We start from the raw sequence: 12,790 nt of genomic DNA on the forward strand, positions 1-12,790 counted from the left end.
CATTGAGAGATCCCCGAATGTAAACTGCCGACAGATGGGTTAGGTTCCTCTCTGCCCAATCCAAGATCAGACCCACCTCTCTGAGGAGGCTTTGTGATCGAGTGCCTCCCTGCTTGTTGATGTACAATACAGCCGTTATGCTGTCGGATTGGATCTTTACTGCTTTCCCTTGAAGAAGAGAAACAAAATGGAGGAGTGCTAATCTGATGGCTCGAATCTCGAGGAGATTGGAGGTTAACCCTCTCTCCTGTGGAGACCAAGATCCCCGCACTGTCAGATCCAAGAGATGCGCTCCCCAACCTACAAGGGACGCGTCGGTGGTAAGTATGATCCAAGAGGGTTGGATCATTGACTTGCCGTCCTTGAGGTGAGACCACCATCTGAGAGAGGATCGGACTCTATAAGACAGGGAGTGGCACTTGTTTAGGCCCGAGGGCCTGAGATTCCATGTGGCGAGCACCTCTGATTGAAGAGGGCGTAGATGCCAAAGAGCCCAAGGAACCGCATCCACGGTAGCGAACATAAGTCCCAACATCTGCATGAGAGTACGAATGGATACTCTCCGGGGTACAGAGAGAAAAAGGGCCGATTCTTGAACCCAAGATTTCCTCTCGGGAGAGAGGTAAAGTGTCATGGAGATTGAGTCGACTATGAAGCCGAGGAACCTCACTGAGGTCGTTGGGAGGAAATTGGATTTGGCCCAATTGACTATCCACCCTAACTGGTGAAGGAAGGATACTGCTAGTTGCAGATGTTGGGACAGGATCGCAGAAGAAGGAGCTCTGAGGAGCCAATCGTCTAGGTAGGGAACAATGCTGAGCCCCTGGAGCCTTAGAGCGGCAACTACCACTACCACCACTTTGGTAAATGTGTGTGGGGCCGAAGAAATTCCAAACGGGAGGGCTACAAACTGGAGGTGTTTTAGAACTCCCCCTACCTGAACTGCGATCCTTAGATACTTTCTGGATACCGGATGAATAGGAATATGAAGGTAAGCATCCTTTAGATCCAGAGTAGCCAGGTAATCCCCTGGCGAGATGAGGTTGACCACAGATTGAATAGTTTCCATACAAAAGCATTTGTGCTTTACGTACTGATTGAGATATCTCAGATCTATAATCATCCGCCAGTCTCCTGTTACCTTCGGAACTAGGAAGACTGGAGAATAAATTCCTGACCCCCGCTCTGCAAGAGGGACTTCCTCTAAGGCATTCTTCTGGATGTATTCCAGAATGTAAGTTTCTAGCGCCCCCTGTTTGATTGGTGAAAGAACTCTTGTTTCCACATAATTGGATGGGGGAATTGATTCGAGGTCTATCGAATAACCATCCGAGATTAATCTCAGGTCTTGAATGTGGAGGGACCAGGCGCTTAAAAAATGGTGAAGACGACCACCAACTGGAATCTGGGGGGCAGGATGGGAAACTGGAAAGGTCACCTCGGCAAGGAACCCAGAGCTTCGTAGAAGCCCGCAGTCAGAGCTTTCTGTTGTCTTTGGGGCCACGGGAGCGTTTTCCGCCCCGGCGTTGATTACCCCAGTCTCTCTGAGGCTTAGGCTGGGGGGCTGATCCGCCCCCAGAACGCCGCCCCCGTCCACGAAAGGAGGAATAAGGAAGGGACTTGCCTTTCTTGTCAGAAAGTCCCTCCATAATGCGCTCCAACTCAGCTCCGAAAAGAATGCCGGGTTCGTAAGGCATAGCACATAAGGTGTTCTTGGAAGAGTTGTCGACCTTGTCGAGGTTTTAACCACAGAGGACGTCGTCCAGTGGATGCCAGGGCCATAGACTTGGAGGCCAACTTAAGATGCTGGGTGGAAGCATTGCACAAAAAATCAACGGCCAGATTGGTCGTCTTGAAGGATGAAAGAATTTCATCCCTAGGAACCCCCTGGTCCAAATGCGACTGGATGTTAGAAAGGCGGGTCTTTAAAAAGTTTGCTACCTCTGAGCAAGCTATCGCCACTGATGCAGACGCAGAAGCAGTGGAGTAGGAGCGCCTCATGGCACAGTCAGCCTTTCGATCCATTGGATCCTGCAAGGAAGACCCATCCTCAGCAGGGACTACTGTCCTCTTGGACAGTTTGGCAACTGCCATATCAACCTTAGGGACCGGGCCCCAGGAGGAAAGCTGAGATTCCTGTATAGGAAACATGGTCTTAAATCTTTTGGTTAAGACCGGACCCTTTTCTGTTTTTTTCCATACCGTTCTAAGTATGGACAGAAGGGTATCATCCGCTTTAAAGACCCTAGGTCCCTTAGAGGCGGAGGTAGAGGCTTCCCCGGGATCAACATCCTGGTCCCCCGACCGGATGGATCTCAGAAGACGCTGGGTCTTTTCCAGCGGAAAGAAATAGGAGGCAGCGACCTCCTCATCCGAAGAGGAGGACTTGGAATCTTCTCTCTCTTGATCCACAGACGTCTCCATTCTGGGAGGTGAAGAAGGTCTGGCGCGTTTCTGAGAGACAATGCGTTTCAGCTCCTCAATAGAGGCTTGCATGGCCAACATGTTAGAGGAGACCCACACATACATATCTTGGACTGTAGGCTCAGTCTGGTGGGAAGGTAGAGACTTAGCCCTACAAGGAGGGCACCTGGAAAATTCATAATTATCCTCAAGGGGAATATTGCAGTCATGGCAAGAAAGGTGCTTGCGCTTGGCGGATCTTTTTGCCAAGCCTTCACGATCCCCTGAGCCCTCGGTCGACATATCTAGATAAATATGAGAGGAGGATTAGATAATGTAGCGGCAAGAAAAAAATTGCGGCTAGCTAAAATATAATTTAAAATACCCAAAGTTCTCAGCAAGAGACCAAGTAAGTGATAGAGATAGGGAAACAGTAGTATCCGCAAGGATGCACTACTAAACTCAAAAAGACAGGACTGTGGAAGTACCAACAGCTCTGCGCTCTAGGAGGCTGAATGACAGCCTAGAGGGAGTTTAAATATCCCCCTAGCTGGCGCCAAAACAAGACTCCGCCCACAAGGCGGAGTTACAGGAGAGATAAAGAAATTTTGCTTAAAACAGGAAAAAAAGGAACCCTAAGTTAGAGGGTTATAGAAAGAGGCTCCCCGCTCGAGAAAAGAGAGGCTCCCCGGGGAGAGAAGAGAGAAACAGGAAGTGACGTCAGACGCCGCTGACGCACTTCCGGCCGGGGCCGCGGTTGGAGTCGCAGCTGCGGGAGTACAGAAGCAGATGGGCGCAAAACATGCCCAACTTTGCAAGTAAGAAAGAACCCCCCCCCCCCCCCCCTACTCATATAACAGGAGTAAGGGGGTCACCATCTGTCCCACTGTCCGGGAGGACAGAAAATAACACAATGGGACAGAGGGTGACCCTCTTACTTATACAGGGTGTTTTGGGTGTGTCTTCACTGATTGTTTAATTAGGTTCAATAAAACTTCCATCTGTCCTAACCAGTTCGCGGGGGGTGGAATACCCCATCTGTGCTACTGGTTAGGACGTAAGGGAATACATTATTAATAAAAAAGTAAACTAAAAAATAGAAGTATAAATTTTAATTTAAAAATAACATGGGCCCCTTAGCCATTTTTAATATTGTCGGGTGCATTTTTCAGTCCCTGCCCGCTCACATAAATAGTTCCCTGCTGAAAAAAATTAAAATATTTAAATATATATATATATATATATATATACATACCGGTATATATTGTTTTACAAAATATAAAATTAGTTCCCTACAATTTTTCCAATCCCAACTGTATCTTTTATTTTAGTTATTTTTCTGGTTAATTCGTAAAAAAAAAAAAAAAAAAAAAAACACCCACATGGAAACTGGCAAAGGGGCATAAAAATGCAATTTCCACACAAAGGTAAAAACGCACTGGCAGTGGCAGTTTTTCTGGTGTTTTTTTCAGGTATAAAAAAAACCAAGAGGAAACCTAGCATTCGGTTCTAGATTATTAAAGGGTTAAAGGGGTTGTTTGCTTTTTACTTCCTTTTTTGACTGAGAGCACATGGTAAGTGAGCTTTTACACCTTGTTCATACTGGTTTGGTGCTGTGCAGCAACCATTGCTGCCGCGGCATCAAGTCTCTGGGGAGGCGCGTCCCTGGGACTGGTTTGAGTGGCATTGGGGCTGCTCTGCCAGTGGGTCGTTCCCCCTGTTGTCACTGCGGTGGTTGTCGCCGCTCAGTGCTGTGCCATTTTATGCTAGGGACGTTTGGGACCTGCTACTCACAGGAGGCCGTGACGTGGCTAGCGGGCTTGCACTTCATGATCATAAAGTACACTAATGACCTGTTAGTTTAATAAATGTTGCTGAAAAGCATTAGATCATTGTGCGTGTTGTAAATGTGCGACCGTGTCTGTTTTCTCTATTTGAATTCACATTGCTTTTTACAATCCCTTCCCTAAACTGATCACAGGTTGTCCCTCTACTGGGATCCTTGGCGATCATCTGTAATCTATGAAGAATTCAGTGTTCAATTTCTCTACAGCACCACCACAGGGGAAATGAAGCATTACGCATATTTGATTTAAATAAGTGTGCTGTTCATGTAATGGATGGATGTGCTGGGTCTTCCAGAAGATGAAAAAGAGACACTCAGTATAGAAAACAATGGTCCTGAAATGGAATCGGTTACTATTAACTCATAATTCCCCTACAATTATTCCCTTTGAATTCTGATGTTGCCTTAAGCAAGATGCATCCCAAGGACACTGATCAAATTGTGTTCTGTATAGATAAAGGGGGGCTCTCTGTATCATTTCCTCGAAAGGATCAAAGGAACCCCAGTCTAACATTGCCTATATGCACTAAAAAGTGATGCATTTTATTACATTATTTACAATGCACTTATTTACCTGGCAAAAATAGGGGCCCTGATGGGAATTCCCTAACCCCTTCCCCCCTGCACTGCTATTTATAAAGGTGTACTCTGCTGCTAGAAATCGTATCCCCTAACCTTTGGATAGGGGATAAGATGTCTGACCGTGGGTGTCCTGCTGCTGGGGCCTCCTGCAATCTCCTGCAGCACTTAGAACGTCAAGTTCAAGGGGCAATGATCGTGACTTAACAGCTACGCCCGCCCCATGTGACGTCACGCCATGCCCCCCATTCATGTCACATGAGTGGAGGGGGCGTGATGTCACGAGGGGGTGTGGCCGTAACATCACGATAACGGCCTACGGCTCCGAGCGTTCTGAACAAAATGTTCATAAGACTGGAGCACCGGAGTACCCCTTTGATATACTGAATTTGTATATTATTGAAAGAACCACAGAGACAATAAAATATAAGAAAATTGGGTTTCATCCTCTCACCTGGGGGACTTAGGATCTGGATAGCATTCGATTGGCCAAGGCTTTGTAAAAAATCTGCCAATTCCTTTGTTGTACATCCCTGATCGCCCATCAGCCTCAGCAGACTGCGGGCAGGACTTCCTTCTGGCTCCATGACTTTAAGGGAACACTGATGAACTTCCATGGAACTGTGGACAAAATGTATATAATGAATTCAGTATTTATGATGTTGGGTGATCCTATTTTCATAGGTCAACCACAGCTACAGAATATCATAGGATAAGAAAAAACAAATGTCAGTCAAGTTTAAGCCTTCTCAAGTTTAATGGATGGGGCCAAAAATTCAACTATAGCCCTCAGTGAGCAAAAACATTATCCCATCCCTAAATATTACAAATAAATCACAAAATATATATGCATTTTTAATCCTATTTACACAACCTAAACTTTTATTTACTTTAGCAGCTGCTACTTGGCATTAAGATTTTGTGTTTGTTTGCTTTGTTATGAGCAAAAACGTTTTATATAGTGTAGATAATAACATTATAGGTATAAATATGTAATATACCTTGGTTAAAGAATGTGAATGTGTCTCTGTGAGGAGTCCAACTACAGGAAGTGGGGGCGGACAAGGAGAGCTCTGTACACTGTGAAGAAGCAGAGCTCTGTACACTGAGGACAAGCAGGGCTCTGTACACTGTGAAGAAGCAGAGCTCTGTACACTGAGGACAAGCAGGGCTCTGTACAGTGTGAAGGAGCAGAGCTCTGTACACCGAGGACAAGCAGGGCTCTGTACACCGAGGACAAGCAGGGCTCTGTACACTGAGGACAAGCAGGGCTCTGTACACTGAGGACAAGCCAGGCTCTGTACACCGAGGACAAGCCAGGCTCTGTACACCGAGGACAAGCAGGGCTCTGTACACTGTGAAAAAGCAGGGCTCTGTACACCGAGGACAAGCAGGGCTCTGTACACTGAGGACAGTGTACACTGTGAAGAAGCAGGGCTCTGTACACTGAGGACAGGCAGGGCTCTGTACACTGAGGACAGGCAGGGCTCTGTACACTGAGGACAAGCAGGGCTCTGTGCACTGAGGACAAGCAGGGCTCTGTACACCGAGGACAAGCAGGGCTCTGTATACTGTGGTCAAGCAGGGCTCTGTATACTGTGGACAAGCAGGGCTCTGTACACTGAGGACAAGCAGGGCTCTGTATACTGAGGGCAAGCAGGGCTCTGTACACCGAGGACAAGCAGGGCTCTGTACACCGAGGACAAGCAGGGCTCTGTACACCGAGGACAAGCAGGGCTCTGTACACTGTGAAAAAGCAGGGCTCTGTACACTGTGAAGAAGCAGGGCTCTGCACACTGAGGACAGGCAGGGCTCTGTACACTGAGGACAAGCAGGGCTCTGTATACTGTGGGCAAGCAGGGCTCTCTACACTGAGGACAAGCAGGGCTCTGTATACTGAGGACAAGCAGGGCTCTGTACACTGAGGACAAGCAGGGCTCTGTACACTGAGGACAAGCAGGGCTCTGTACACTGAGGACAAGCAGGGCTCTGTACATTGTGAAGAAGCAGGGCTCTGTACACTGAGGACAGGCAGGGCTCTGTACACTGAGGTCAAGCAGGGCTCTGTACACTGAGGACAAGCAGGGCTCTGTGCACTGAGGACAAGCAGGGCTCTGTACACTGAGGACAAGCAGGGCTCTGTACACTGAGGACAAGCAGGGCTCTGTACACTGAGGACAAGCAGGGCTCTGTACACTGAGGACAAGCAGGGCTCTGTACATTGTGAAGAAGCAGGGCTCTGTACACTGAGGTCAAGCAGGGCTCTGTACACTGAGGACAAGCAGGGCTCTGTGCACTGAGGACAAGCAGGGCTCTGTGCACTGAGGACAAGCAGGGCTCTGTGCACTGAGGACAAGCAGGGCTCTGTATACTGTGGACAAGCAGGGCTCTGTACACTGAGGACAAGCAGGGCTCTGTATACTGAGGACAAGCAGGGCTGTGTTCACTGAGGACAAGCAGGGCTCTGTACACTGTGAAGAAGCAGGGCTATGTACACTGGGGACAAGCAGGGCTCTGTACACTGAGGCCAAGCAGAGCTCTGTGCAATGAGGACAAGCAGGGCTCTCTACACTGAGGACAAGCAGGGCTCTGTATACTGTGGACAAGCAGGGCTCTGTACACTGAGGACAAGCAGGGCTCTGTATACTGAGGACAAGCAGGGCTCTGTACACTGTGAAGAAGCAGGGCTATGTACACTGGGGACAAGCAGGGCTCTGTACACTGAGGACAAGCAGGGTTCTGTACACTGAGGACAAGCAGAGCTCTGTGCAATGAGGCTCTGTGACAAGCTACCAGGATGATTGACCACGCCCTGCTTGTCCTGCTCACACTTCCTGTATCTGGTCTCCTCACAGAAACACTCAGACCAGAGCTGCAGGGACACCATTTTTTCATCCAAAAATATTCAAATTTTGTAACCAATGTATATTACAAATATACATATAATGGTATTTTCTACAGTATATAAAACGTTTTTTGCCAATGACAGATACACTTTAAGTAGAGCAGAGAAGTAAAAAAAAAAAAATAGCGAGGTTATTACCATGGGTTAAGTGCATAACTTATCATACATAACTAACATATATCTCATCATGACTTCCAATGCTGACAGTATTTCAGATCTCTATAACAAAACTGCTGCTCATATGGTTTGATCATATCAAAAGCTACAGAGAGGAAAACTTTACACCAACTTTTCTAACTTTCACTGATGGGTTGTGAAGCAGCTGAATCATCAGTTTCCAGGTTCGAACCATTAATGGAAATGCAAAGGTGTATAAAAGGGGCTTCCCCATCAATGTTTCATCTTCAGAGGGAATTTTGCCCTTCAGTTTTAGATGGGATCTCTAGAATTCCTACACAATTTCTAAATTTTATTAGGGTTTTATGATACAAAAATTGGTAGAAATCTGTTGGCTCTTGTCACCATCTAGAACAGCGGTCTCCAAACTGTGGACCTCCAGATGTTGCAAAACTGCAACTCTCAGCATGCCTGGACAGCCAATGGGTGTCCAGGCATGCTGGGAGTTGTAGTTTTGCAACAGCTGGAGGTCCACAGTTTAGGAGACCACTAATCTTGTATATTGTCATATCTCCAAACTGATATTTTAGAAGAATGAGAGGCCATGTTGGGTCCAAGAATGTATATATGAGTCTTCAAGACCCTTTTTTTTTTTTTTTTTTTTTATCCAAGACACCTCTGTTTGTGTCAGGAACTGTCCAGAACTGGAGAAAATCCCTATAAGGAATCTCTCTTGCTCTGGACAGTTCCTGACATGGACAGAGGTGTCAGCAGAGAACACTGTGGTCAGACTGGTAAGAAATACACAACTTCTTTTTAAAGGGGTACTCCGGTGGAAAACATTTTTTTCATATCATCTGGTGCCAGAAAGATAAACAGATTTGTAAATGACTTCTTTTTAAAAAATCTTAACCCTTCCAGTACTTATATCTGTATGTTCTAGAGAAAGTTCTTTTATTTTTGAATTTCTTTTCTGTCTGACCACAGTGCTCTCTGCTGACACCTCTGTTCATGTCATGAACTGTCCAGAGCAGGAGCAAATCCCTATGGCAAACCTCTCCAGCTCTGGACAGCTCCTGATATGGACAGAGGTGTCAGCAGAGAGCACTGTGGTCAGACAGAAAAGAACAACTCAACTTCCTCTGTAGTATACAACAGCTAATAAGTACTGGAAGGATTAAGATTTTTTTTTTTAATAGAAGTAATTTACCAATCTTTTTTTTTTAACTTTTTTGGATCCAGTTGGCATGAAAAAAATTGTTTTCCACTGGTGTACCCTTTTAAGCATATAGCAGCTGTTAAGTACTGTCAAGCTGTTAAGATGTTCAAATAGAAGTAATTTACAAATCTGTATAACTTTCTTTAAGATGGAAATACCCCTTAGAACATGAATTAGTCAACATGGTGGTCTCCTTAGTTTTAAGCCTCCATAAGGGTACGTTCCCACCTGGCCTATTTGCTGCGTATTTGCTGCTGCGTATTTTCTAACCCTTTGACTTCATTGGGAAATAAAATACGCAGCAGCAAATACGCAGCAAAATACTCTAGGTGGGAATGCACCCTAAAACTTTTACTTCAAAATTGCATGAAGGTGCCAATAAGTGTAAACTGATATTCTCCAATCATAATGGGGAAGATGTATCAAAACCTGTCCAGAGGAAAAGTTGCCCAGTTGCCCATAGCAACCAATCAGATCGCTTCTTTCATTTCTAACAAGGCCTCTGCAAAATGAAAGAAGCAATCTGATTGGTTGCTATGGGCAACTCAGCAACTTTTCCTCTGCACAGATTTTGATAAATCTCCCCCAATATGAACTCTAGAATTAGACCTTCTCACAAGTTGTTAAAAACTGGATTTAAAGGGGTATTCCAGGCAAAAACTTTTTTTTATATATCAACTGGCTCTGGAAAGTTAAACAGATTTGTAAATTACTTCTATTAAAAAATCTTAATCCTTACAATAGTTATTAGCTTCTGAAGTTTTCTGTCTAACTGCTCAATGATGATGTCACGTCACGGAGCTGTGCATGATGGGAGAATATCCCCATAGGAACTGGACAGCTCCCGGGACGTGAGTCATCAGAAAGCAGATAGACAAAAAACAGCAACTCAACTTCAGAAGCTAATAACTATTGGAAGGATTAAGATTTTTTAATAGAAGTCATTTACAAATCTGTTTAACTTTCCGGAGCCAGTTGATATATATAAAAAAAGTTTTTGCCTGGAATACCCCTTTAACTATTCTTTGTATTACAAGCATTATGAGGGGTGAATTCGGTTTTAGGCAGGTTTTGTGGTGTACATTTGTCTCACAGTTTTGAGACTTTTCATTGCGACTTTTGCTCTAGATGTTTTTTTAAAAAGAACATACCAAGGGATGATTTCAGGTGATATCCTGCAGTGGTCAGGAATTTATCATGTGCAACTTTTCAGTTTGTTGCATCTTTGGTCGCAACTGCGCTTAATTAGGCGCAAATCTTTACCAGCCCTGACTTGGCTCACAAAGCTGACTGTTGACAACATTATTTAAAAGTCGCACATTTTGTTGCACGGAATAAAAAGTCGCAGAGGAATCACCATACAAAGTGGAGCACTGAAGTAAGAAATGTGATCAGCACCGGATCTATTACTTGCCCTGTACCATGTTATAAATTTGGTGCAGGAACACAGTCTCCTATACATGAATTAATGGGGTAAAAAGACGTTCATCTACACCAGTCTTGATGAATTCCCCCTATGTCTCCAACATAGGTGCTGTGACCCAGCAGAAGTCGTAACTTGAAGATCAGGGGCCTCGGTTGTACCATGTGGTAATTATAATAATATTGGAGTCTTTTTCTGGGGTTGAAGGACTATTGCAAACGAGGGCCTGGATACAACTGCTACCTTTTTATACCTTACACCTATGTTCATGGCAGTCAGTAAAAAGGGATAGACATCTTTGATATATTGTAAAAGCTGGAAGGTTTATTGTATCATAATAAAAACAATAAAACCACTGCTGGAAAGGGATTACGCGTTTTGGGGGAGCCACCCCCTCTTCAGATCAGATCACTGAGACGGTTCTCACCGCACCTGAAACCTCAGGCCTAGCAGCGGTTCCAGCTTTCTTCATAACCCCACATGTGGGTTGATATGTCAGTTTTATACTTGATCTAAGTTGAGCAGCTACTACCTAAGGGGTTTACACACCCCACATCTTCTTCTCCCCTTTCATCAATATTAGACGGTATAACACGAGGCGACCCTCCCGGTCTCTTGTTTTTTCTTCTCTCATATAGGCTTTCTTTAGTTAAATAATTTATGGAGTTAAATATCCAAGATCAGTTATCTCTGACCACCAGATGTCCTACCATGGAAGATATGGCTTTTGCCATACATTTATGGTGCCAGTTTCTTCCCTTCCTGTGCTGTATAGGTATGGTGTGTGGCGCCAATGCTACAAAGAACTGCATTTTGATTGTGATTTTTGGCACTCGTTTGTTAGTCAGAGGACGTCATGATAGGTCTGGTATCAGAGGAAAAGATTAATGGGACCTTTTGTTATTTGTCCTGTCTATTTGTGGTATGTGAATATATAGATAGGGCACAATAAAAATAGTGCATTACCAGAGCTCCCACGTGCCTCCTCCTGACTGTACTGCTTTGTGCTGGGTAGATGAATGAGAAGGAATAACATTGCTTCAGATTGTCTTTTTACCATTTAGGGGGTCTAACAACTGTGTGGTCTATGTAGGTAACAGAGAAAAGGGGATGTGGTATCTGTTTAAACATGATTTCAAGGAAGAGATGGCAGTACCATCTGTGCCTACATCATTTACATGTAAAGACAGGGATGCAGTACTATCTGTGCCTACATCATTTACAGGAAAAGATGGTGCTATCTGTACCGTACAGGGAAAGACGGATGCAATGCCATTTGTGCCAAATCACTTAAAAGGAAAGACAGGATGCAGTATTATCTTGACTACTTAATTTACAGGAAAATATGGGGATGCAGTACTATCTGTGCATCCATCATTTAACAGGAAAGACAGGGATGAAGTACCATCTGTGCCAAATCACACAGAGAAAGACAGGATTCAGTACTATGAGTGCCTACATAATTTACAGGTAAAAATATGGGGATGCAGTACTATCTGTGCCTACATAATTTAACGGGAAAGACAGGGATGCAGTACTATCTGTGCCCACATATTATATATAGTATAGATAGTGCTATCTGTACCTACCTCATGTAATGTCCATTTTTGTATTTTTGTGGTTTTCTTTCTTAGGCCCTGTTCAGTCTCTAGTTTTTGTCTGAGCAGTTTGCTATTCTCCATCCTGGGGAATAGTTAATTCTCTGAGCCAATTGCAACTCAGGTGTGGCTATTTAAACCCAAGCTCTGCTTCAGTCTGGTTGATGGCGATTTGTGCAATTCTGACTATGTCTGCTTAATCACGCACCTTGTATTTATATTGTAATATTTTTGAGTTTTTAACCATGGTTAATAGTCCTGTTTATTATAGATTTTAGTCTGTGCTACATTTGTCAGTTTTTAGGATTATTGTATGTCCGTTCTGTTTTAGCCTTGTTTCTTAGTCTGTGTTCAAACTGTGAGAATCCTGACCTGTGTTCCTTCACGTTGAGGAGTTTGATTTTCATGTATCCGTTTTTATAGAGTTAATTTATTGCTAATCTTTAGAGTTTATTGTACATGCACTGATCATAGAGTTCATGATCACTGATCTAGTGTTTTCTCTGTGCTTTACCATTGGTATATAGTGTCCTCTGTGTTTACTCACTGATCTGCGTCCTCTGAACTAGTATCCATTTATGTAAGTGTTCCATGTATTATATTTCTGTTTCCTTCTAGGCCAGTATTCTGATCACACAGTGGAGTGTGCCCCCTGGCTAGAAGTCTGTTTGGAGTTATTTTGCTGTCTACTCCTTTTGTG

The 12,790-nt window shown here is 44.4% G+C and overlaps 2 protein-coding genes across 7 annotated transcripts in view; one reads left to right on the forward strand and one right to left on the reverse strand.

Moving 5' to 3' along the window:
• Window positions 1-12,790, reverse strand: part of MALT1 (MALT1 paracaspase) — a 134,202-nt gene that overhangs the window by 100,500 nt on the left and 20,912 nt on the right. For 3 of the 4 annotated variants that reach the window (XM_056544430.1, XM_056544420.1, XM_056544438.1), the window contains exon 2: window positions 5,283-5,449. In XM_056544430.1, the coding sequence (XP_056400405.1) occupies window positions 5,283-5,449 (167 nt within the window). Of the gene's footprint in view, window positions 1-5,282; window positions 5,450-9,227; window positions 9,269-12,790 lie in introns of those variants that run through there. The other variant, XM_056544446.1, reaches the window with a different exon arrangement.
• The window catches only part of ALPK2 (alpha kinase 2), a 281,066-nt gene that overhangs the window by 81,977 nt on the left and 186,299 nt on the right, over window positions 1-12,790 (forward strand). The gene's annotated exons all lie outside the window — the stretch shown is intronic.

Source organism: Hyla sarda, chromosome 1, assembly GCF_029499605.1.
Source record: "Hyla sarda isolate aHylSar1 chromosome 1, aHylSar1.hap1, whole genome shotgun sequence".
Lineage (NCBI taxonomy): Eukaryota > Metazoa > Chordata > Amphibia > Anura > Hylidae > Hyla > Hyla sarda.